The sequence below is a fragment of the Octopus sinensis genome, linkage group LG3 (genome assembly GCF_006345805.1).
Source record: "Octopus sinensis linkage group LG3, ASM634580v1, whole genome shotgun sequence".
Lineage (NCBI taxonomy): Eukaryota > Metazoa > Mollusca > Cephalopoda > Octopoda > Octopodidae > Octopus > Octopus sinensis.
In genome coordinates, this window is record NC_042999.1 from 44,127,347 (window position 1) to 44,153,697 (window position 26,351).

Genomic DNA, 26,351 nt, shown 5'->3' on the forward strand with positions numbered 1-26,351 from the left:
CTTCAAAGATTTCTAGTTATCATATCAACTCTAGTGCTTCTTTCTATTTGGTACTCCTTTTCTGCATCCTAATGTGGCCATTTCCTCAACTTCAATAAGGTCCTGCTTTTTTTCTTGCTAAAACGTTTGTCTTTGCCCCTTAATTCTATGGTTTGCTTCCAAGTATGAAACTTATCCTGTAAATGTTTGATAGTTTCAGCTATGAGGAGTACTTCTTTGGTAAACATGAGTTGCAAGTAACAACAAGTCTTAAACTCCTCTATTATGGTCCAGAGAACTGTAATATAATAGATGTGCACACACACACACACACACACATTGGTTGGTTGAATGAGCTGCTACAAACAAAACATTGAAGTTTCAATTAACCTAATATATACATGTGTGACAAATTTGATTCTACTGAAAGTATTATTCTTTGTAAATGTTTGTTGCTTTTTATAATTTGAAAAGTCTAACGTTAACACTTGTATAGGGGCAAAATTATATAACACATAGATGAGATAAACAACAAGAAAAAACAGAGTGTACTAGGTTGATGCTCAGCAGATGATGAAAACAAAAAATATGAAATAAATTACCTTTAAGTTTTGAGTATTTACTCTTCTTCTGAAAAGACAAACATGGAGAGAAAAAATTAGAAGGGCAAAAAAGAGAAACTGAGATACAACCATATGGAACTGCAGAAGCTTTTAATGATATATATGTGTGTGTATATATATATATATATATATCATCATCATCGTTTAACATCTATTTTCCATGCTAGCATGGATTGGATGGTTCGACTGGGGTCTGGGAAGCCAGAAGGCTGCACCAAACTCCAGTCTGATCTGGCAGTGTTTCTACTGCTGGATGCCCTTCCTAACGCCAACCACTCTGTGAGTGTAGTGGGTGCTTTTTACGTGCAACCAGCACAGGTATCATAACTACAATTTCTATTTGATTTTTATTTTGATGTTGATGTACTTGACTCAAAAGGTCTCCTCAAGCACAGCAGGTTGCCCTACGATCCAAGGTAAGCACAGCAGGCCGTCCTGCAATCCAAGGTACTTTGGATGGGCTGGGGCTGCTATATGAAGCTGGTGCAGGAAACAGCCATGAACTCGCGTTATTTGTTGGGTCTTTGCAGTCACATCATATCTATATATATATATATATATATATATATAACTTCTGCTCAGTTTCTGGCTACCAAATTTCACTCATAAAGTGTTACCAATTCTGAGTCTTCCTTATATATATATATATATATATATATATATATATATAATATATATATATATATATATATATATATATATATGTATGTATGTATGTGTGTGTGTGTGCTGCATGGTGAGATTAAATTAAAAACCATAGTCTTAGTCACACTTATTTGTCTATTTATTTATTTATTTATTTTTCAAAAATACTAAAGAGGTTTTCAAAAAAAAACCTCTTTAGTATTTTTTTTACTGGATATTCAACTATATTATGGCAGTTATAATTTATTTGCATTTACTTTTATGTGTTGAGGAAGTAGTATCAAAAAATCTACCAAATAATACTACAAACTGATTGGCAAGGGATGGGGTTGTTTTTGTGCTTTTCATTTTTTCAAATTTCTTTTTCATTTCTGGTGACGTTAGTTTCTCCACCATTCTCCCACAACCTCGTCTTTGTTAACTAAAGTGTCATTAAGGTCTTGTCTATGTGCTTGTTCATGCATGTGTACGTGCATGTGTGTGTGTGCACACGAGTGAGCATTTTAACTGTTAGGCAACGTTTCATTGGCTTTCATATTCAAATTTAAAATTTAACTGTAGATTATTCACACCCACTTCCAACTTCATTTCAAAATATTCATAATTTAAACAAACATGTACACAAAATAATTTTTATTCATGCTCTCTCTCTCTCTCCTCTCTCTCTCTCTCTCTCTCTCTCTCTCTACCCCTCTCTCTCTCACACCACCATCATCATTATTTATTGTCCGGTTTCCATGCTGGCATGAGGTAAATGGTTTGACAGGAGCTGGCTAGGTAGGAGATAGCATCGGGCTTCAGTCCATTTTGGCATGGTTTTTACAGCTGGATGCTCTTCCTAACCCCAACCATCTTGCACACACACACACACACATCTTTTTTTTTTTTCTTTTGTTTCAGTCATTGAACTGCACCCATATTGGGGCACCAGCTAGATCAACCCCTGTACTTGTTTTTAAGTTTGGCCCTTAACCCTTTAACATACAGTCAAAATATCTTCTTTTTGGTACAATACAAAGAGGTATGACTTAATACTTATCTGATGAAGTGCAAGTCCAATATATTCAACCACACACATTTTTCTATTATCTTTTACTCTTTTCAATCATTGGACTGCAATTATGCTGAAGCACCACATTCGAGGGCTTAGTTGAACTAAATGACCCCATTACTTATTTTGGTTAAACCTTCCTGGAGCAGGCTGTGTGTTGTATCCTTGAGCAAAGCACTTTATTCCATGTTGCTCCAGTTCACTCAGCTGTAGAAATGGGTTGTGACTCACTGGTGCCAAACTGTATCAGCCTTTGCCTTTCCCTTGGATAACATCGGTGGTGTGGAGAAGGGAGACTGGTATGCATGGACGACTGCTGGTCTTCCATAAATAACCTTGCCTGGACTTGTGCCTCGGAGGGGAACTTTCTTGGTGCAATCCCATGGTCATTCATGACCGGGGGGGGGGTTACCCTCATTTAAGCTTAGTACTTATTCTACTAGTGTCTTTGGCCAAACTGCTAAGTTACAAGGATGTAAACAAACCAATACTGGTTATCGAGCAATGGGTGAGGGACAAACCCAAATACAAAGACACATGCACATTTGCACAACAAGGATGTAAACAAACCAATACTGGTTGTTAAGCAGTGGGTGAGAGACAAACCCAAATACAAAGACACATGCACATTTGTACAGCAAGCTTCCACACATTTTCCATCTGCCAAATTCACTCCCAAAGCTTTGGTCAGCCTGGGACTATAGTAAAAGATACTTGCCCAAGGTACCGCACAATGGGACTGAACCTGAAACCACATGGTTGGGAAGTGAACTTCTTGACCACATAGCCATAGCAAGTCTTTGAATCCACAATGGGAGCTGATGTGTGGATAATAGAAATAAGAAGCCAATAAATACCCACCCCATCTCCTTTTTGTCTTCCTCCTCCGTTATTACCACTCTGAGAAGCTATAGGACCTGCTTTGTATGCTGAGAAACTAATAAAATGGTTAGTCGACATTAGTAATTATCAAGTTCAGTGGCATACATCCTTAAATGATTGTTGATGACCGAATTCTTTTTCCTGTCCATCATTTGTGGACTTGTCTTTGCAGAACTGTGTGTGTATTTGTGGAGGTTTTTGTTATGTTTTTTTGTCCTGTTTCGTTTATTTTCATAACAGTGTCTTTCCTCGGTTATCAAGTGCAAATCGTTATCTGGATTCTCCATCTCTGTGGACTCTTTCTGGTATATACACAGATAAAAGATAAAAATTATTCCAATGGATACACTTAGGCCTTCCTTAGTCTACATACAGTTTTAATGTGTACATATGTTGATGCACATCAACGCTCACAATAAATACACATATATATGCAATCAACTAATCAATCTAAAAAAATCAATATAGGATGGGTTTCAATGGACTTTTTTTTCCTTTCTATACAGGATACTTTATATTTTGTTTTATTGCTGTTTTGTTATTGTTTCTGCTTCTTTTGTTTCCACAGGACAGTTTGCTTGGGGACCTTTATTTGTTTTTCCCCACCCATCCAATTTGTGATACAAAATTTTTCTCATACCCTTCAGGAGAGTGTTCATTGTATTTGTACACACTTCATTTAAGAGCTGATGTACAGATATTCATATATCTGTGTGTTTATATGTGTTCCTATATCTAGTTAATAATCTGTTGGTGATCCCAAGCTAACTATATTGATAGTAAATATTAATTTGATAGTTATTGTGTCTAAGAAACACAACACTGATTTGCATCATTTTTCTCCAGATTTCCATAGAAAATCAGTACTCTAATTGAACAGACTTAAGATCAAAATTATTACAGCTATGACTATCCATTTTTTTTTTATTCATAGAATGTCATCCTATGGGTTTCTCCTGTCTCAAGACAGTAAGAAATGATTCAAGGGTAATGTAGCTGCTATTTCTAGTAAACCAGGCAACCACATATAGGATCATGCATTGGCTTGTGCTGATAATTTTAATGTATATTGTGGTGGCTACATTTTAAAATAATTGCCTGGTTAAATATAGGAATATTTCCATGAACTTTAGAAAAGTTGAGTCAGAATGCATAAGGACTTTATAGTCGCTTTTGTAGATTTCTCATTCTTATCTATTGATAGATATACCATTATGTCTCTGGACAGGGATCTAAATTTTATATATGTAACTCTTCTCACATAGATTGAGACTTAAAATGCACTAGATGCTTATCTTTTGCAGTAAATATTTTTAACAGGTATATCTTTTGCAAAGAAAGCTAACTAAAAATAATATGATGAATTTTGAACTTGGAACCTTTAGATCAATAGATCATTTATAAAGTCATTTAGCAATTTTGCCCTTGTTACTTATAATATTTATTCAATTTGTCACATTATTGACTTCTGCAGATTGTAACTGCTAACATGAACACTGTGCTACTAGCAAGTAATTGGTATTGTCTTGCATTAACGGAAGTCATGCCAACTAGTGCAAAGAAAGTGCTTTAAAAATAAATAACTCTAGTGGCAACAGCAACTACAACGTAAATGCAAACCATTATTACTACTACTATTACTACTACTGTATATATTTTACATCTATCTTTTTTTAAAGTGGGTCAGTTGGTCTATTGAGGACCATGTTTAATTAAAAACAAAAGACAAATATCACACACATGTACAAATGTTGACATTAAAGAAGATTGGTCTGTTTTTTTTTAATGACTCATAGTGGACACAGTAGAGTCCATGACCCATTTCAAGGCTTTCAAGACAAGCTGGGGGGAGGAGGTTGTCCTCAGACCAGAGGCCTGGGCCTAAAGCTGGTATAGGGGACTTATCTACTTAAGCCCTTCATTCTCTGTAGAGAAGAGATCATTGATGACTTTTCTCTACTGTTCTGTCTCAGGGCTGTCTTTTCTGCTCCTCTCCATTTGGATCCCTGCTTTTTTTTCACTCTGTCTCAGTATTTTGCTATGTGTTTCCCTGAGGGAAAGCCTTCTCCCAGGTTTTGTAGGTTTTAAATTGTCATTGATGCTTCTCTAACTTGGCCTTTTTTTTCTAGGTAGGGGTGTTGGGACCCATTTTTGTCTCTGGGAAGTGGTGGTCCATATTAATCTGGCCTCTTTCATTTGACCTGTCTTGCATGGAAGCCCCTATCAGGAGCTTGCAATTCGATGGCATAACTCTGAGCATCATTGAGGCACATTAACCATTACACTGCAACATGACTGGACCTTGTGGTCGGTACTGGGTGGATCCTACTAAAGACAACCAAAAGGCTGGTGGTGGAGGCAGTGCCCCCACCCCAGTAACAGATTAAACAAGATAATATTATTTGACACTTCTGAGCAATTATTGTTATGTAAAATATGATTCACTAAGCCCCAGGGAGGTTTTTAAGAGTTAGTGCTTTGCTCTGTTTCATGCATGAAAAATAATTTCCACATGGAATCATTTTATCACATGCAGTTGTTTAGTTCCAGGTTAGTCCACATTGTGAAGAACTATAATCAAAGGCTGTGATCAGCACATGTTTGTTTAATGTATCCAGTGCTACATTCTTTAATGCATGTCTGTTTTCCCTTTTTAAAAATAGTAGGGTGTGATTCAAGGGAGATTTGGTTGACATTTCTATGATTATGTAGATGTTCACTATTTCTTTGGTTTCCTTACCATAAGTAACATTCCCAGGTGATCTGGTACCTCTATTGCTGATAGTTAAATCATGTTGACACAAGGTAGAATAAAGTGTTCTGATGTGAAACAGAAGTGTATGCAGCAGATTTTGTCACACTAGAGCATTGTACAAAATGTTTTGTAGTATTTGTTTCAGCTGTTTGCATTCTGGGTTCAAATCTTGCCAAGTTCAACTTTGCCTTTCATTTTCCCAGTGTTGATACAATTTCAAATTTCTGGTTTTGTGCCTATTATGTCAGAAATCATTATGAAGGCATTCATATTTAGCCCCATAAGCATTTAAACCAGCCATATCTGACCAAAATATTCTACCTGTTTTATGTTCAAACTAACTAGATCTGGTCTTTCTCTCGCCTACCTTACAACATCATTGTTAAAATAGACAATCACATCACTGAAATATCAAAGCCACAAGAAATTGCATGATTAATTCAAAAGAATGTTTATAAATGTTACGTTTGACAGAAATCTGAATGCTAAAGGGTTATATTAAAATCTTGATCAAAATTTCATAAGATTAACAATGTGGTGTTGCTCAGCATCAGCCATAAAATATAGATAACCCCCTCACTACTTCGCGGATTTTTAAAATATATATAAATATATATGAATGCCTAAAATTTTTCATTAAATCCATTAAAATATTAATAATAAATATTATTTTCTAGCCTAGGAACATCAAAAGTGTAAAATAGCAAAAAAGTATATACGGGGGCAGGAGTGGCTGTGTGGTAAGTAGCTTGTTTACCAACCACATGGTTCCAGGTTCAGTCCCACTGCATGGCACCTTGGGCAAGTGTCTTCTACTATAGCCTCGGGCCGACCAAAGCCTTGTGAGTGGATTTGGTAACGGAAACTGAAAGAAGCATGTCGTATATATGTATATATATATATATGCGTGTGTGTGTTTATCCCCCTAGCATTGCTTGACAACCGATGCTGGTGTGTTTATGTCCTCGTTAGTTAGCGGTTCGGCAAAAAGAGACCGATAGAATAAGTACTGGGCTTACAAAAGAATTAGTCCTGGGGTCGATTTGCTCGACTAAAGGCGGTGCTCCAGCATGGCTGCAGTCAAATGACTGAAACAAGTAAAGTAAAGTAAAGGGGTATTTGAACTTAAGACAGGCTGTGATTGGTGCACTAGGGAGAGACGACGAATTACAGCTTTCTATTTTGTAACTGGCCTGTGTAACAGTAACAATCTTTATGTTTTTTTAAATCTAAAGTGTTATTGCTTAACAGTTGTCCTTGTTATTAATAGATTACTGTAATGGGTGGGTTGTTGACAGTACAGGGAGGGTTTTAAAAGTCCAAATACACGTTAAATAAATACTGTAAATATGGTGTCCCTACTTCACGGAAATTCAGTTATCACGGGCGGTCTCAGAACCAATTTACCGTGATAAACGAGGGATCACTGTATAGAAAATTATAAGCCTTCATATTGACTATAGAAAATAGTGTAATATTAGGGCATATAAGCACCTGTAATAGGGGAAAAAAAACAGGTATTGTACTAATACCCATATTAATAGGTTTTAGTAATTATCAAAAGCTTCATAGATCCTGATTAGATTGAAAATTAATTGTAACATGTACACAGTCTATTTGTAAGTAATATAGTCTCAAAAAGGACAAAATATAAATATTTCTTTGTAGTTTTTGAAAAAATTAAGAATTCAGGTGATATATTTCATGCATTGTTTGTCATTGAACTGGAATGACCATAAACTGTTGTGTGTACACAGTGTTGTTATATCTTGATTACTTTACTGGCTATGATGACTAATATAGCACACTATAATTAGTTTGGCTAAAATAGATTGCTGTTTCACTCACTTTGCTTCAGTTATACGCTTTTATTTTCTTTGTGTTTAGTTTCTTATTATCTGCCCTCCTCCAGTTCCTCTTCCTGCTGAAACTAATATTTACGTTGATTAATTTCATAATAAATATTGTGTGTACATGCATTTCTCTGTGTGTGTGTGTGCTGTGTACATGGTTAGCTGTGTGTGTGTGTCTCTTCAGAACTCCAACATTAAATTAAACCTCTCTTGGTCAGTATTATATTTATATATTTATTGTATACATCTTCCACAACTTATCTGTAATAGGTTGTTGTAGAGCAGAATATTTGACTCTTGCATTTCATTTGCCAATATGCATAAAGAAAATTCTCCTTTATTTCGTGTTACTATACAACTGTTTTATTTCAAACTACTATTTCACCTTCTACAAATTATAGTAGCTATTTATAATGCACTTGACATAAGAGACATCTCTATTTCTAATGTCAGAGGTATTCAGCCAAGTCCTATCTTCTTCATTGCCACTGAAAGATATCATTATCAATCTTGATATAGTTTTCATTATCACATTCCAGAAAGTAGATAGTTCATTCTTTAAAATAATTATTGCCTGTAACTTTTAGACACTATTGATAGGTTTAACTCTTTTGATATTAACATACCTGAGACTGCCCTTTGGTCCTATTGTACAAAATTCCTATTTTAACCCTTTCACTATCACATTTCTGCTGAAATATACTACCTTTGTTTCAATTTATTTTTTTAATAATTTAGAAAAATACGTCATTGTTAAAACTAGTATTTGGAACATAAATTAACATGAAATTTTGATAAGTTTTAATCTAGAACATACTAAAACAGGAAGTTTTGTATCATAAATTATTTTGCTAAATTCTTCATTATTTTTAAAAATTAATTGAAGCATGGGTAGTGTACTTCAGTAGAAAATATGTTAATGGAAGGATTAATATAGTGTAACAGTTTTATCAGGTAAACTCATTTAGCTTCTGAGTGTTTCCCTGATCAAACAAACCTGTGTTGAGAGGTATTCCAGTCATACCTACATTAAGTGCTCAAAACCCTTCTGATTGTATTTCTTTTTCCTAAGAGGAAAACCTTTTGTAAAAGCTCTACAGGACTTTCATTTTTTTATCTCCTTCAACCATTTGTTGGTTGTTATCATCATCATCATCATTATTATTATTAGATTTGGTCTCACAGTACCTGCTCAACTAATGTATCAAATCAGGACTCATCTATAAAACAGCTTTTTTTTTTTTTTTACATCATAAGCTTTTTGCCGTGTATTCAATATCAGGTATAATTATAGAAATTGGGTTTGAATGTATATTTTGTTGTGTAACTTCAAAATGGTTTTTAAAAAATTATTCCATGTTCCATTTATCCTGTTTTATTTGTTTGTTTACTTAATGTTACATATATCTGAAGGTATAATGACTTGAATGAAATGACACGAAAATAAAGCAACACACACACACATATATATATATATATATATATATACATATACTCATGCATACATATATATTCTATGATATTTTATCAGAGTGTAGATATGTTTTTTAGATGTGTAGATAAATTATATATACGCACCATGTCACCATACATTGTGTCAATACCAGCTTATATAAAACTAATGGCCCTCTTGTACTGGTGTGAATAATTTAGGAATTAGTATATATTTATTTTGATATATGAGATAATTCTGTTTTATACTATAGATTACTCTGAATAGTAGTAAAAAATAATCTCAGCATGACAACAAATAAATAATTGCTCTCTATTTCTGTATTGAGTACTTTTCTTATTTGTAAATTCAAATGTGCATATATAATTTATATTTATTTGTTTCTGTTTTCAGAAACTGGAAAATACCAATCATTTATCAGCCTTTTCTCCTATTAAATTCTGGGGCCAAACTCCTCTTAGGCCAGGAAACCTATCCTCTAAAACACATTATGAATCCAGTGAAGAACATGTTCATGATGTAGGTGGTAGTAGTTTAAGTGACCAAGGTGACGAATCTGACTACAAATTGCAAACAAAGCTTGGTAAATCAACAGAAGAAAGCATGCCTGGAAAACCTAATGAAAACAACTCGGTGAGGAGATTCTGTGAAAAACAGACTAATGACTTGGTTTATGGCAAGCATGATGACTATATTTTGAGCATGAACAGAGAAAATATGTTTTTGGAAAAAGCACAACTTTATCAAGACAATGCTAACCCATTCAAAAAACTGGAAGACCATAACAATGTTGGCAAGAATATACTTTCAAACTCTCCGCTACAGACTCAAAAGTTTTACAGTATTAAAGATCCGTCCAAAGTTGGAAATATTAACTCTTCAAATCAGCATTTTTATCAAATGGTCACTCTTGACACTGATTGGTCTACAGATTCAACCCATGATGATAATAATACACCAAAATTTTCCACCTACAGTTTCAACAAGACCACTGATTCTGGTGTTATTGCTGATATTAGCAACAACAATATACAGACTCAAAGTTGTAACTTTAGTGAAAATATTGATAAACCTTTACAGATTGAAACAATCAGTTCTACAGCTGATAAAATATGTTTCACTCCAGAGAAAAACAGCATGGAACAATCATCAGGGAAAGAATTATCGACAGCATCTGACTCAGGGACTGACAAGTCCCCAGACATGTCTATAGCGACCACAACAACAGCATCAGAGAGCTGCAGCTCCTCACAAAAGTCTAAAAGAAAGATAAAAAAAGGCCACAAACCTGCTTTCTCCAGCTGCTCTTCTTGGTCTGGCGGAGATGCAGAAAATGCTGTTGAAAGTTCTTGTGATGCAAGTGGAGAAGAAAGTGGAGACAGTGATGGCTCAGATGAGTTTTCTACTGCCAGTGAAGACAGCCAGGATAACCTATATGAACGAGCCATGCATCCACATTCTCTTTGTAATGATAAAGTAGACTCTGCCAGAGTACCAGAGCATTCATCACTCCTTATTCAAAGAGAAGGAAGACGAAATAAAGAGAGGCCTTGGAGTGTTATTGAGCTTTATGAACAAAGCAATGGTCTTGACTTGAAACCATTTTTCATATCTGAAAGTGCTCTTGACCAGTTGCGTTCCCAGGAGGTATCAACTCCAACTAAAAATAATCAATCCTTTGATTACGCATCTGCTACATTTCCTAGATTAAAGAGGAAAGAAAATATTTTGAAATCCCTTCATGCAACGTCAGATGATGCCCTGTCTCATCCAGGTGTGAAACGTAAACTTGAAAATGACTTTCCAAAACTCTGCCAAATTCTGAGCAGCTTATCTCGAGAAAGCTTAATGGGACAAAGTTATCGTTCTGAGAGCGAATCTGAGACAAAAGAACTTGCACGCCAACTACAAAACACAACCGTTTGTTCGGGTACAAGCGATACAGAATCTGAAAGTGGAGGTAAGTTATTTTCAGTGTTTCTATGTATAATTTAAAAGTAATAATAATGAGCTTAGGTGCCTTACTATTTGGAAAAGGGTAAAAGAGGTAATAGAAATAGCAATAAGTCAAATGAAGAAAGACAACATTGGTAGCCCAAAAGTTCATGCATAGTAAATAAAACACAAGACAGAAAAATAAACAATGGAAAGCTAAAGAGGGTAAAGAATGCATAAGCATGCCAGGAGTAGTGTTAACAGTTACCAATTCCTCAAGCCGATGCTAGAATGCTAAAACAAAAAGTTATAAATCTAAGTGAAAAATAATAGTGTTTATACTCTTGTTTTTACTTATATATTACTAGCAGTATCGCCCGGCGTTGCTCGAGTTTGTAAGGGAAATAACTATATAAGCATTTTAGAGAGTTACTTCCCTTATACAATAGCAAAAAAATGCATTAAAATGGGGAAAAATGGTGGTAAATTTTTTTTTAAATCACAGACTCATCGTAGACGCGCGCTAATACCCAGAAGGGCTCAATATGAATCACGACTATAAGATACCCGCTTTTGGTTAAACTGCACCGCAAAATGTGGGAGTAGTTAGGAATCTAAATCATAGGAGACAGACACTCACACAACTTCACTTTTATATATAAAGATTTTTATCAGTTATTTTAGTTTTAATGGCTTTGCAAATGTTTATATTAGGTGTTGCAATATCTGTTTTATATTTGAATGTTCTTCAGGTTATTAACTCCAGGTCAGCCCTATTTCTGCAGCCTTATCATCAATGGTCACACCATTCTCCTTTCAAGCATTGTGTTTCTCAGATTATCATATATATCAGCGTACAGGATGGAATTTGAACTTTAAAAAAATCACCCCAAAACTAGAGGTTGCCTTACATACCCCGTATAAAATCTGAACCTTAACTTCCTGTGGTTTAGAGTAGCACCAATGTCAATGGAGAACCGTGTAAAGCACTCACATAGACCCTGTGGTTCTACAGTGCAGCATTTTCTACTTGCACATATTGATGGAGAACACCATAAAACACTCACATAGGCGCAGGAGTGGCTGTGTGGTAAGTAGCTTGCTTACCAACCACATGGTTCCGGGTTCAGTCCCACTGCGTGGCATCTTGGGCAAGTGTCTTCTGCTATAGCCCCGGGCCAACCAATGCCTTGTGAGTGGATTTGGTAGACGGAAACTGAAAGAAGCCTGTCGTATATATATATATATATATATATATATGTATGTATGTATCTATGTGTGTGTGTATATGTTTATGTGTCTGTGCTTGTCCCCCTAGCATTGCTTGACAACCGATGCTGGTGTATTTATGTCCCCGTCACTTAGCGGTTCGGCAAAAGAGACCGATAGAATAAGTACTGGGCTTACAAAGAATAAGTCCTGGGGTCGATTTGCTCAACTAAAGGCGGTGCTCCAGGATGGCCGCAGTCAAATGACTGAAACAAGTAAAAGTATAGATCCAATGGTTCTCCAGGATGGCCGCAGTCAAATGACTGAAACAAGTAAAAGTATAGATCCAATGGTTCTACAACTCAGTATTTTCTATTGATACTTACTTATATGTTTGGGAGGCTGCATTAATAGTAAGATTATATTAACATCTCAGCAAATTTAGTGGACAGACACCAGTCGCCATTTGCAACAACTGACAAACAGAAAATGTAAACAATCAGCCTGTTCAGCCAGGTCCCAGGGTCCATTGCCTTGTTAGAATGCTCTCTCATACAGGTAAATGGTGTTGTTATGGTATACTTGACACCATGCTAGTTCCTGTAAAATAACCGACGCCTAAGTGATGTCACTACAGTAGTGTTTACACCAGCCAGGTACATTTGAAAAGAACTGGATAAATTTTAAGCAACCAAAACTGCAGAATTGTTGCATACAAAGTTAACTGATTGAAACTTAGTTAAAATACCATTGAAACACAAAAGCAGAGGCTTCAGGGGCCGCTGGAGAAGCTACAGCTCATCCAAACTCCTTTAGATAATGAACCTTGCTCCTTCAGTGCTTAAGCTATTTTCCACAAAAACTTGGGGTAGTCTTATACAGCAAGTATAGCCCAAAATCCACTTTTTAAATGGAAATCCTGGGAGTCATCTTGTACACCCAGTCGTATTATATGCTGGCATATACAGTATGTTCAAACTGGCCCACAGTTTTTAGTATGGGTAGGTATCATTTAAGGGAGATTTAGCTGCTAATTCTAACAGATTGAATAACCTCTTAAGGCTTCTGCATTGGCTCATGTGTATACTAGTGTTCACTGTTATTTCCTGAATTTTCTCTCCCTCTCAGGATTATTTTTTATCCTGAGGCAATAAGAAGTAGGCATAAATGGTAAAGAAGGGGGATTTATTTAGTTACTTTACAGGTTTTTAGCTTGGTGTGTCCTGTTATAGACTTTATAACTTGTTGAGCTTCATAAAATAATTATCAGCATTATGCTACTGTTGCCCAACCAGCTCTTTACTCTTTACTCTCTTACTCTTTTACTTGTTTCAGTCATTTGACTGCGGCCATGCTGGAGCACCGCCTTTAGTCGAGCAACTCGACCCCGGGACTTATTCTTTGTAAGCCCAGTACTTATTCTATCGGTCTCTTTTGCCGAACCGCTAAGTGACGGGGACGTAAACACACCACCATCGGTTGTCAAGCAATGCTAGAGGGACAAACACAGACACACAAACATATACATACACATACATACATATATATACATATATACGACAGGCTTCTTTCAGTTTCCGTCTACCAAATCCACTCACAAGGCATTGGTTGGCCCAAGGCTATAGCAGAAGACACTTGCCCAAGATGCCACGCAGTGGGACTGAACCCAGAACCATGTGGTTGCTAGGCAAGCTACTTACCACACAGCCACTCCTGCGCCTATATAAACTCTTTACAAATGTTGTTGAATGAGGAGGAGAAGGGGCTGCTATGAAAGAAATCTACTGTTTCTCTGATCCTATTGTTTTAATAATACCAAATGTTAATATCCCCTCCTCTCATTCTAGCTTTGTATGTTAGGAAATTTTTTTTATTTTAACCATTTTGCGACCATGTTCATTATGAAATTCACCGTCCACAAGTTTCAATTATTTTTTAATCCTTTTGATACTAACCCGTCCAAAACTGCCTTTGCTTCTGTTTTAACCTTTTAGCAATTAATCTGGCCAAAATATTCTCCAAATCTTTTGTTCAAACTGACAATGTCATTCTAAAAATATACCAAACACATCATTGAAATCTCAAAGCTACAAGTTAATCTTTGATTAATTCAAAACAATGTGAATAAATAAGCAATGCATTTGACAAAGAAATCTGATGGCTAAAGGGTTAAAGTATTCAAAATTAAACTTCTCGTTAAAATTTCACATTAATTTATGTTCTAAACAACAGCTAAATAATGAAGTTATTTTACTGTATTCGTCATTATTTTCACAATAAATTGAAAGATAAGCAGTGTGCTTCAACAGGAATATACTCTTTACTCTTTTACTTGTTTCAGTCATTTGACTGCGGCCATGCTGGAGCACCGCCTTTAGTCGAGCAAATCGACTTATTCTTTGTAAGCCCAGTACTTATTCTATCGGTCTCTTTTGCCGAACTGCTAAGTGACGGGGACGTAAACACACACCAGCATCGGTTGTCAAGTAATGCTAGGGGGACAAGCACAGACACACAAACATATACACACACACACTTATATATATATATATATACATATATACGACAGGCTTCTTTCAGTTTCCGTCTACCAAATCCACTCACAAGGCATTGGTCGGCCCGGGGCTATAGCAGAAGACACTTGCCCAAGGTGCCACGCAGTGGGACTGAACCCGGAACCATGTGGTTGGTAAGCAAGCTACTTACCACACAGCCACTCCTACGCCTATATGTTAATTTTTTTTCATACTAGGACAGGTTGGGCAGGTCTGCTATCCAGCCATTCTATACAATCCAGAATCCAAGACCCAGTATAATTATTAATCACTACATTAATTATTACATTGTATTAAGTGACTAAACCTTTGCTCACACATTATTTCTTTGTATTCTGGTTGCAAAGCATGTGTATGCACACAACTTAGAGGTAATAGCGAATTACTAAGCTTAATAGGGTATCGATTTCAATCATGTACTTCTTACTATGTTATCATAATTAATTTAGGAATTCAAGTTTGACAAAAGGCTAAATTTACTTTGGCAAGATTCAAATCCACAATTGATAGCTACCAGAAAAAATAAATAAATTATGCAACCCAAACTGACATTCTCCTGTTGCCTCATTCATTGTCCTAACTTCAGGCATTCAGTTACATATTCATTCTGCATTTTTTTCTTAACCAGGAGCAATTCATTTATTTCTATTATCTGCATATCATTCCTAAGACTATGGCTTAAAATATATTATTCATGATGATGAACGACTGAAGGTAGCTTGAATCTGTTTCAAAAGAATCAAATAAGTAATATATAAGCTTGAACAAAAGATTAATTTATTCTTTAAATCTTAGAATAGTTCAGTAAAATAGAAACTTGCAATACTTAGATGCTGACCTTAAAAAGTATTGTTCTTTGAATCATTTGTGTTTCTTTGTTCATAGATTGTGCTTGGCCTCTAAAGAAAAATTAGGTTAGTTTTATGTAAGTCATTTAACTATTTAAAATAGCAGTAGAACAAATCTTTCTCCAAATGATACTGTAAATGCTGAGAGCAGGGCATCATATTTTGTTGTTTAAAACAATATACTGCCCCCCTCTCTCTTCCTTTTATATATATATATATATATATATATATATATGTCCCAGTGCCATGCTTACGGGCATTAGCAATCATGGACCTCTATGCTAAAGTCTGAAGATATGTGATTTTTCTTCCAAAGGATATCGCAGTAGTTTCCTGTAGCTTTCTGCTGGTCTTGTTTATAACTTACTCTGCTATCTCCTGCTATCTCAGCCTTACCCTCGAGACTAGGGCTTATTTAATGCTTAGGGAGAGGGATTGTTTCACTTGACATCAGGACATGCCTACACACCAGTGAGCCTGGGTAACATATGTCTTCGGGTCAACCCTTCTCCAAGTCTTGTACACCTTAGCCACAAAATCATCTTGTGCTATTTGACCCATAACTAGATCCCATACTATAGTGGATCTGAGAGTAGTGGTGACTAAAGGGTAACTCTATTCTCTCTAAAATTCTTGAACCCCTGATGTGTTAGATAATAAAAATAGAACTCCTGATATAACTATGATAGGTTTCAGCCCCAGGCCATGTCTGAAAAAAAAAACTGAAGCATGATATAGTTGCCCATTATGCTCTGTAAAGTGGTTGACATTAGGAAGGGCATCCAGTCATGCAAACTATGTCTAAACAGACAATTGGTGCCTCATGTAGTTCTCCAGCTGGCCAGCTCCTATCAAACCATCCAACCCATGCCAACATGGAAAATGAACATTAAATGATGAAGATGGGAAACTGATTTGTAGTGATTGTACAGTCAACATAGTATTTTGATATTTTTTATATTTAAAACATATCTGATTTTGAATTTTGCTAGAGTCAAATTTTAGCCCTTAAAATCCATAAACTATTGAACTGAACTCTCAAATCAATAAGAAAAAGAAATGACTAATTGAGAAAACTGAACTTTGTAGGTTTCATTTAGTGTCTGTAGGTCTGTTTCATCTTTATTGAGCTACACTGTACAACATCAACAATCCCTCTGGTGCAGGATTTATTTTACCAACAAAATTACACAGGCATCTGTGTTAAATTCATGCTTGATACATGCCAGCATGGAAACCTAGCATAAAATGATGGCAGTGATGGTAATGATGATAACCCACTCCTATATGCATATTAGCATCCCATTCATATCTGCTTTGTGACTTCAACAAGTCTAGTTAACAATAGATTCACTGTTCACTTCTTAAACCACTCCTCATTCCTTCCTCCTAAAACCCCTGGTTAAATACTATCATAGGAACATACGGATTTACACACGTCATTAAAACTGGTCATTGATGAAATTTAATTGCGACAAATGTTGATGTTCAGAGGGGAGGAGTGTATCAACATTACAGAACAGCTATTGTCTATGGTGCTTGCTTTCCAACTCTCCTTAATATAATTTGGAAATGTTCAGCTTCTGCAACAGGATAATGGTGATTACTTGTCATTGTTACTATAGCAACCACTAGCACTACTCCTTTTATCACTTTCTCGGTTTAATATCATATTTAGTTGGAAGTTACACTGGTCATCTTCGCTACTGTTACATTCATAAACAATACTGTTTTCTGGCTCTCAGAGAAGTAGCATTACAAGACTTGATTTAGCTTTATATTCCATTGTTGTCCTTTCTTTTTGTGTGTTTTGACAATGCCTGAAACAAAAGATATCACTGATTTATATTTCACATTTGGTAGGTTCATTTTAATGTTTCCCCTTTCACCGTTATTTTAGTTGTTAGTATTGTTTTGGTTTTGTAGCCGTCATAGCATTTAACATTTTTGTCTAATAATTTTCTTCTTAGTGTCATTGTTGTATACTGAAGCCTGCCAAACAGATGTAGCACTTTCAGTAACTGCCCTATTCACACTGACATGAAACATGATTGTATGGTTTAAACATTTTTGTCGGGTTGCATCAATATTACAAATATGGGAAGGAAATTCTCATCTCTATCTTCAGTCTTCATCATCATCATTACTCTGTTTGACATCTATTTTTCATGGTTTGGTGTAGTAGATCAGTTTTTCTAATCTAGTTGGTAACTCCCTCTTGGTGTGGGGTCTTGTGAGCACACAGGAGGCCAGCCTATGTTAAGGTTGCACTATAGAAGGTGCTAGGTGTTTAGAAGAGTCATGTTTTTTTGGGTTTTTTTCAGGATTTAAGTTTATAACCACTCTCCTTCACATTTACCCTCTTGTACCTTGAGAGTACATCCTGACACCTCATCACCATCATCATTTTCTCCCCTTTTCCAGCTGGGGTAGCCATGTATCTTCTCTACAGCAAGACACCTGTTCCTAACCCTCTGGCATACTCTTACCTCTCAACATAAACTACTTCCCTGAATACTACATTCCCCTCAAACAAGGGGTCATGTCTTGCAAGTTATTTGATGATTACACTCATGCTGATGACATATTAAAGGCACCCAGTACTTTCCGTAAAGTACTTGGCATTAAGAAGGGCATCTGACTGTAGAAACCATGTCAAAGCAGACACTGGAACTCAACACAGTCCTGTGACCTGTCAGATCGTGTCAAAGCATCCAACCCATGCCAACATGGAATACAGACACTAACTAATGATGATGGTTTTTCAGGATTAGAATATGAGTTCGACCTTATTATTGGTGTACAGAAACATAATTGGTTGTACACTGAAGTGTACAACATAACTAGTTGTACACTAACTAACTCTGTTATGTAATTTCCGTTAAGAAAAAATTAACATATTTATGCAAATAGCTATATCCTCCCTCCCAAGAAAAAAAAAAAACATGAAACAAGACATTTTTAAAACCCCATTCATTGAAAGGGGCACTGAGTTACATAAGGTTAAGAACCTATGCATTAGATAGATCCACCTAATTGCTAATTGTTGCCACATCTCCTCTATAGCAATGTACCAAAAAAATACATGATATTCTTCTCAACACTGCTTATACCAAATATGGTAAGCTTGTTTGATATAAATTGTTGGTGATAGAAAATACCTGCTCATTTCTCTAAGATGACAAATTGATATTTCTAATTATAAATTATTTCTATTTTGGTATCTGAGACTGTTGACACCTCACATCTATGTATAGCATTAAAACCTTCAAGTTTTTACTTCAATGAAGCCTAAATTCACTTAATCCTTAAGCATTTAAACTGGCCATATCCAACCTAAATATTCTCCATGTTTTAAGTTCAAACCAGCTAGATCCAGCCTCTCACGCTTATGCTACAATGTCATTCTTAAAATAATTGCTTCATCAACTTCTTGATGTAGTGAGATAATGTATGATTGATTCAAAAGAATGTAAATAATTATTTGTTCACATTAACATTTGACAGAATAATCTGAATGCTAATGTGTTAAAGGAAGACTTGGAATTGAATTAATAGATATTAAGAATATGATGGTACAAGCCAAATCTCATGTCCCAGTGATTAGTGATATGATGATGTTGATAATTTGTTTTCCATTGGATGTGCTAATTATAATTATTTATTACAAACACTGCTGGTGTCATTAATAGCTAATTTAATTCCTTTTTCTTTTACTCATTACAACTTAAGTATTTTCATAACGATCATCAATGTTTTCCCACATGAGCATCAAGTATCTAATTTTGCCTGTGAAATTTAAGTAAAAAGATAGTGACGTCCTATGATAGATGTCATTTTCCAGGATCTGATTGACATCTCTCTCTCTCTTTCCATCTTCCAATTTTATTTACAAAGTGGAAGTATTTTGTACCCAGTATGCATCCATCAGTCATTGTCCATACATACATAGAAGCAAAATGCCTTTCCTGTCCATTTTAATTTCTCAATATATTTGTTCTTCCTCTTTCTCCTTGCAAACAAAGAGGGGTTTTCTCTTTGGAATTTTTTTCCTGCTAAGTTTGTTTTGGGTTAAATAATCAGTCTCTTGATTGTTGTAGTTCCCTGGGGTTCTTTTAAAATGTAAACACCTCACCTGTACCTTGTGCATATAGCTTAAATCTGTATGTGTGTGTGTTTGTGAATTTCTTATAGCTAGTGTAAACCAGAAGTTTCTAAATGTTTATACATTCTGAAATCATTTTCTTAACACTAATCACTTTAACCATTAAAAGGAAGTGGCACTTATTTTTCAAACACTTATATCTTTTTAAAGAAATGGTTAAACCTATTTAACCCCTTACCCGGCAGAAGTGAATATATTCGTTTTGACCGAAATCGTTTTTTTCTATCTCTGGCGAGTTAACTCGTCAAAAGATAGACTCGCCAAAATCGACAGCAAACGAGTTCCTTCGTTTAAAAACGGGTTAACTCGTTTCTGCCCAAAGCGGTAATTTAAAATCAATATTATTGAATTAAAATTCATAATAAATAAGGTTTGAAATATACCTCGAAATCACCATTCAAAACATAGTGAAATAAAACAATTAAAAAATATGTCTGAAAAAATACATTTATTTTCAAAATAATTGTTGGGTAAGGGGTTAAATCTGAACATAATACCGGAAACAGAATATCAAAATTAAAAAAATATTTGTGTTATTTAGCCATGGACCTTCAATTGTTTCATCATAGCACTTCCTAATAAAACCAAAACTAGATTTATCAGAAATGTTTTGCTTTCAGTTTAATAATTCCAAGTTTAAAAGCCAAATATTGTCTGTTAATGTGTTATGCTTGTTATATTTTTCTTTATATGAGAAGTCAACTGTCCAGTAACTTACACAGCATTAATTTTGGTTCTTGGTGATGTTTACAGGAGCTTATGGAACTGCTACGGAAGATGCATCAGATGGGGAGTACTTCCCAGGTAGTAATGGCTCCTTTTCCGAAACAGCTTGGGACAACTACCAGGTATTTTAATTTATTCATTTTTTTTTTTTTTTATATTTTTCTGTTAATGACTTAGTCAGAAGAAGAGGTGGCTACACTTCCTGTCGGCCGTGACTTTCATCCTTTTGAGATCAATAATGAATGTAACCAATTCCAAGTGATTGAATTGGCAGAACTGTAACATTATTAGTCCGAATGCCTTCCAGTATTTGTTCCAACTCTTTGCACTCTGAGTTCAAATCCTGCCATGGCCTACATGGCTGGTAGATTTAATCCATCAATCAATCATCCAGCTGAACATCACTACCTGACACCTTGGATGCCTTTAGTGGAGTTCACTCTGTTGCAAACACTTGGGTCGTATCTTTGGTATGAGGATAACTTCCCCCTCTCTCTCTCACCTCAGAGGCCCTGTAAAGGGTCATGGATGATGCCTTTGCTCCTGACTAAATACAAACGAAAGTGTTTCTGTGAACAGATAAGGAGGGTACCCAGTCACTGACAATTCCCAAAACAAGATGAAAGCCCAGGATTAATTAAAAACAATTTGAGTAAAAAAATATTATATTTAACAGAGTAATCTGAACACTAAAGAGTTCACTCAGAATGTACTTCTGGAGAGATTACTCTACCCCCTGTTAATTTCATACATTAGAAGAAACAACATCAGACTCCTTTTTTCAACTAACAATGTCTGTTGTGACTGCTTTTGTGAAAGAAAAAAAAATCAAGTAACTATTAAAAACTATATGAGAACTTCAACCTGAATATCCTAATCAAGAGCAGATGTTGATTTGGATTTTATCATGAAGTTCTTGTTAACACCTGACATTATTGGCACTAAATCATTTTATGGGTATTTAAACAGAACTCTTCCTCTCAAAAATAAACTGGTTTATCTTTGGTGGTGGGACTATGCCATGCTTCTGTATTGTAAGCAGCAGCAGGTTGAACAAAGCCATTGTGTCAGGCTTGCTGAATGAAATGGACGAAGGAGGTACACATACACATCAACACACTATATACACAACCTGACTTTCTCTCCTTCATTACTTGGCCACTTTGTTGATAATTTTCTTTTTCTTTTACTGTTAATTTTTTTTGTTTTTTTTTTTCCTTTCTTTTGAGTTTGAATACAAAATGTGAGTGCTTGATACATTGTACTGTTGTCTCAGTTCATATATAAACATAAAAATATTCTTGACAATTACAATTCCAAAAAGAATTACATACATACACACACACACACACACATATATATATATATATATATATATATATATATATATACTATATTTGTCCTCCCGTTGTTGTGTTTTTTTGTGCTTTCTTGTTTGGATTAACTTTATATATATATATATATAAAGTTAATCCAAACAAGAAAGCACAAAAAAACACAACAACGCGAGGACAAATATAGTATTATTGGATGCTCAGGAAAGAAGGAGGGTTTAACGTTTCAAGCGGAGCTCTTTGTCGGAAACATAGAAGGAAAGATCCAGAGAAAAAAAATCGCCAACAGTACACACGCAGTCACATTTTGAATGTGTGTATGCACACACACACACACACACACACTCATGCATACACCCAAAAGCCAAGCACACATCCACACAGACATGTCAGTATAGATATATTTATGCGCACGCATATATCAAGGAAAGAGAGAGTAAGGTGTGTGTATATATGTGTATGTCTGTTTATTTTTTACTTTTTTTTTTTAACCTGGCTATATAAACATGTATATACAAATATGTGATATTTTTAAATAAACGATGGAAATATATAGAAATTGTTCTCCCTATACACTAAATGCTATTTTAAAGCAACTATTGTCTTTGATATTGTGAGACAATAAAAGGCATGGTGCATGAACATTTGCATAAACTGCATTTCAGATAGGCTGTTAGTCACATAATAAACAGATTGTGCAACCTGCACATAGCAACTTGTGGTTGCTATGTGCATATTCTTTTCATATATTTTTGTTTTGTTTATCTACAGTTTATATTGTACTCGTTTACTTCTTATCGATTCTCATTCATCCTGAACATTCGGCAGTTTAATGGCAGTAAAATGACATGGGCATCTTTGATGAATAAATTCATTTGCATAGAAAGAATCTAAGCTTGAGCACAGGCATATGTTGTTTATAAATAAATAAAACACATATATTTGTATGAAGCACTAGCAGAAGATTTGAGATCATGGTATCAAATCTAGGAAAGACTTGTTAACAATGTAGGAGAAATAAATTTACTAAGTTTTGATTGAGCTAATGTTTGGTGCTATAAAACTACCTGACTTGAAGTGGTCAGTGGTAGACACAGTTTTAGTGTTTTGTCATTTATCTCAAAAGATTACTTGTACATGCTGTACTTAATCCTAGTGATGGAAGTTGGGAGCAGGGATGTTTGAAAAACTAAGGTGACTGAAGTGGGGAAATTCTGGGTTTGAATCCTATGCAATGACTTGTTTTTCTAGGGATTACATCTTGTAACCTCTTGCCTCAGCACATGAAACAATACAGGTGTGGGGGCAGTTCAGAGAGATTTGGCCACTCTTTTAACAGATCTTAACATGTAGAAACTTGATTAGAAGTGTGTGTGTGTGTGTGTGTGTTATTTAAAATGGAAATATTTAGCTCATACATAAATAACAAACCATTTGTTATTATGCATTCATTACTTCTTTGTGTTCGCTAGAATTTCATTTATTTCTCCCAAAATGGCCCTTAATTAACCAGTACTGTATATTATTTATTATATTTGGCACGCCAGGCTAAATGCTTACTGGCATTTTGTTCATCCTTACGTTTTGAGTTCAAATTCTGTCTAGGTCGACTTTGCATTTCATCCTTTCAGGGTTGGTAAAATAAGTAGCAGTGGAACATTGGGATTGATGTAATCAACTAGTCTACCCCCCCCAAAAAAAAATTTCAGGCCTTGTGCTTTTAGTAGAAAGTATTATTAAATGCCATGGAAAATGCTCGGTGGCATTTTGTCCATCCTTATGTTCTGAGCTCAAATTCCACCGAGGTTGACTTCACCTTTCATCCTTTCGGGGTCAATAAAACAAGTACCAGTAGAGCACTGGGGTCACTGTAATCGACTTTCCCCCTCCCCCCCAAATTAATGACTTTGCACTAAAGTTTGAAACTTGTTGTTGTTATTATGTTTTCCTATTTTTAGGCACCACTCTATCCCACAGTCAGTGATGAAGCTACAGAACCAGCTCTTCAGTGGTCAGGTGAAATGGAGTTTGAAGAGGAATTATCACCTGTGTCTGCCAACAACACTATAATCACACAAGTTGTTGCAAAGCAGAGTGATGAAGATTCTGGAAAGGTAAAGATTTACAAAAAGTTTTAAAAAAAGAAAAAATTGAAATACTGGGAGGGCAAAGTACAAATAATAATTCAGGTGGCGTTAGGGTCGACAGTGAGGGATAATATAAGAGATTTAGGCATGTGAGCATGAATATTTATCATACAATCTTTAACTTTTAATTCCTCAGCTTTATTTGCTTGTAATTTCATTGAATAGCAGGAGGTAGAGGTGAATATTTACCCTAGTAGTTCCTAATGTCTTCTATTTTAGCCCCTGGCTCACCAATGTATTGTGTGTGAATTTGAAAGGCAGACGATGCATAGAAGGCTATCATGTGTGTGTGTTTCTTTGTGTTTGTCCATCCTCCCGTTACTTGACAGCTGGTGTTGGTTTGTTTGCATCCCCATAACCAGGCGGTTCTGCAAGTAAGACTGCCATTCAAGAATTTGGACCTGGAGATCTCCATTTCCAGCGACTTCGAGGGCCACCTCCCAGTGGTGTAGGGCGTCAACGAAGAGCCCTCGGCTACAACAAGACGACCAAAGTTTTTTTTTCCCCCCCAAGATCTGGGGTCTCCCGCCCCTAAGCCCAAGACAATCACCTAATCACCCTTACCCATCTTGTTGCTTAACAACAGCAAGTAAGACTGCTAGAATAAGTATCAGGCTTTAAGAAAAAAGAGTACTAGGGTTGATTTGCTCAACTAAACCCTTCAAGACAATGATCCAGCATGGTCACAGTGCAGTGACCAAAATAAGTAAAATATAAAAGATACTAATTAGACTTTTATTCAATTAATGAAGCTTTGGTCATCAAGACTTTATGTTTAGAATTTCAGTTTGTATGATTTTTTACACTTTTTAAAGATATTTCATTCATTTCATGGTGCCCCTTGTTACATCACACAGGGACACCAGTATTTAGGAACCACTGATATTGTCAGTTACTTCATGGTTAAAATTGTTGCTAGACCAACGGAATTGTTGAAGTACCATATTTGATGGCATAAAAGACACATGGGCGTATTAGATACACTCCAACTTTTGTTGTACATATTCAGGAAAAAAACATTTTTATTGCATTAAGTGTACCTGGCATGACTTTTTGAGTCTTTTTTTTTTTTCTATGGGAAAAAGTGTGCATCTTAAAATGCCATTGAATACAGTAAATAACAAATTATTGTAAATTCTTTATAATAATAATCTAGTGTGATACATAATTCTTTTAAATTTAATTTACACTGGCATATGTTGGTTGACTTTAGATGTTGTCATTCAGGAGTTGGTGAAATGAATACCAGTAATATGATTATATTACAAAGATGTATCCAATCCATGTCAACATGGAAACTGATATTAAGGAATGATGATGATGATGATGACAATACTTAATTACACTGAAATAAACTTGTTTTCCAATATAAATTATTAACTGCTGCTGAGTATATTGTTTTACTTTAGCACCTATATCTAAAGTAGCCAGATGATCACATTCAACTGACCTACAAATTTCATGGATTTTTTTTCATTAGTCACATTATGCAAATCTATGAATTACTTATAAGTTGTGTATCTATATAGATGAAATGTCTAGTTGCTTGGCCTCCTAGAATTAGCTGCCATATCTCCCTTATAACCACACTGCTGTCTTTAAAAAATGTAAAGCACATTGGCATAATGACTCTGCCAAAATAACAAAACATTGAGCATTGTGTTTCAATAATGGATAATGTGTACCAATAGGCAGCATGGTGGCAGAATTATTAAAGCAACATCCAGCTCTTTACCTTTCACCTTACTCTGAAACAAAAGAAAAGGTGAAATTTTAAATCTTGTGAATGAGGATTTATGCTTATTGTTTATTTATTTCTATCTGATCTTCAACTATAAAAAAAAATTTTTTTTAACTAAATCCAACACCACTTAGTTTCCAAGGCAATTGCAAGTCCTTTCTTCTATAGCTGTTATTCCAAGTTGGTAAAGAATAGAAAGTTTTTTTTCTATGCCAACCCTCTCTGTATGTCATGCAAATTGTTTTAGCGATAAGAACAGGAAACAGTTTAGATTTAACTTTAACAAATAAGGTTCCATTAGAGAACATCCAACTATTGCATATTTGTTCTATCTATATCAGTGTCTGTTTATGATAGGAAATGGATATAAGACTGTTGAACAAAATGAAATTTTCACAAAGTTAAACAGCTAAATCAAAACATGTATCTTAACCATTTAGCATTCAGGTT

General features: G+C 35.3%; 1 protein-coding gene across 3 annotated transcripts in view; it reads left to right on the plus strand.

The window, feature by feature from the left end:
• LOC115209158 overlaps positions 1-26,351 on the plus strand; it is a 225,695-nt gene that overhangs the window by 177,500 nt on the left and 21,844 nt on the right. For all 3 annotated transcript variants that reach the window (XR_004998189.1, XR_004998190.1, XM_029777384.2), the window contains exons 7-9: positions 9,635-11,201; positions 20,707-20,801; positions 23,972-24,127. Coding sequence is in view for 1 of the 3 variants with exons in the window: in XM_029777384.2 (XP_029633244.1) it covers positions 9,635-11,201; positions 20,707-20,801; positions 23,972-24,127 (1,818 nt within the window). In the remaining 2 variants the exon portion in view is untranslated. The remainder of the gene's footprint in view (positions 1-9,634; positions 11,202-20,706; positions 20,802-23,971; positions 24,128-26,351) is intronic.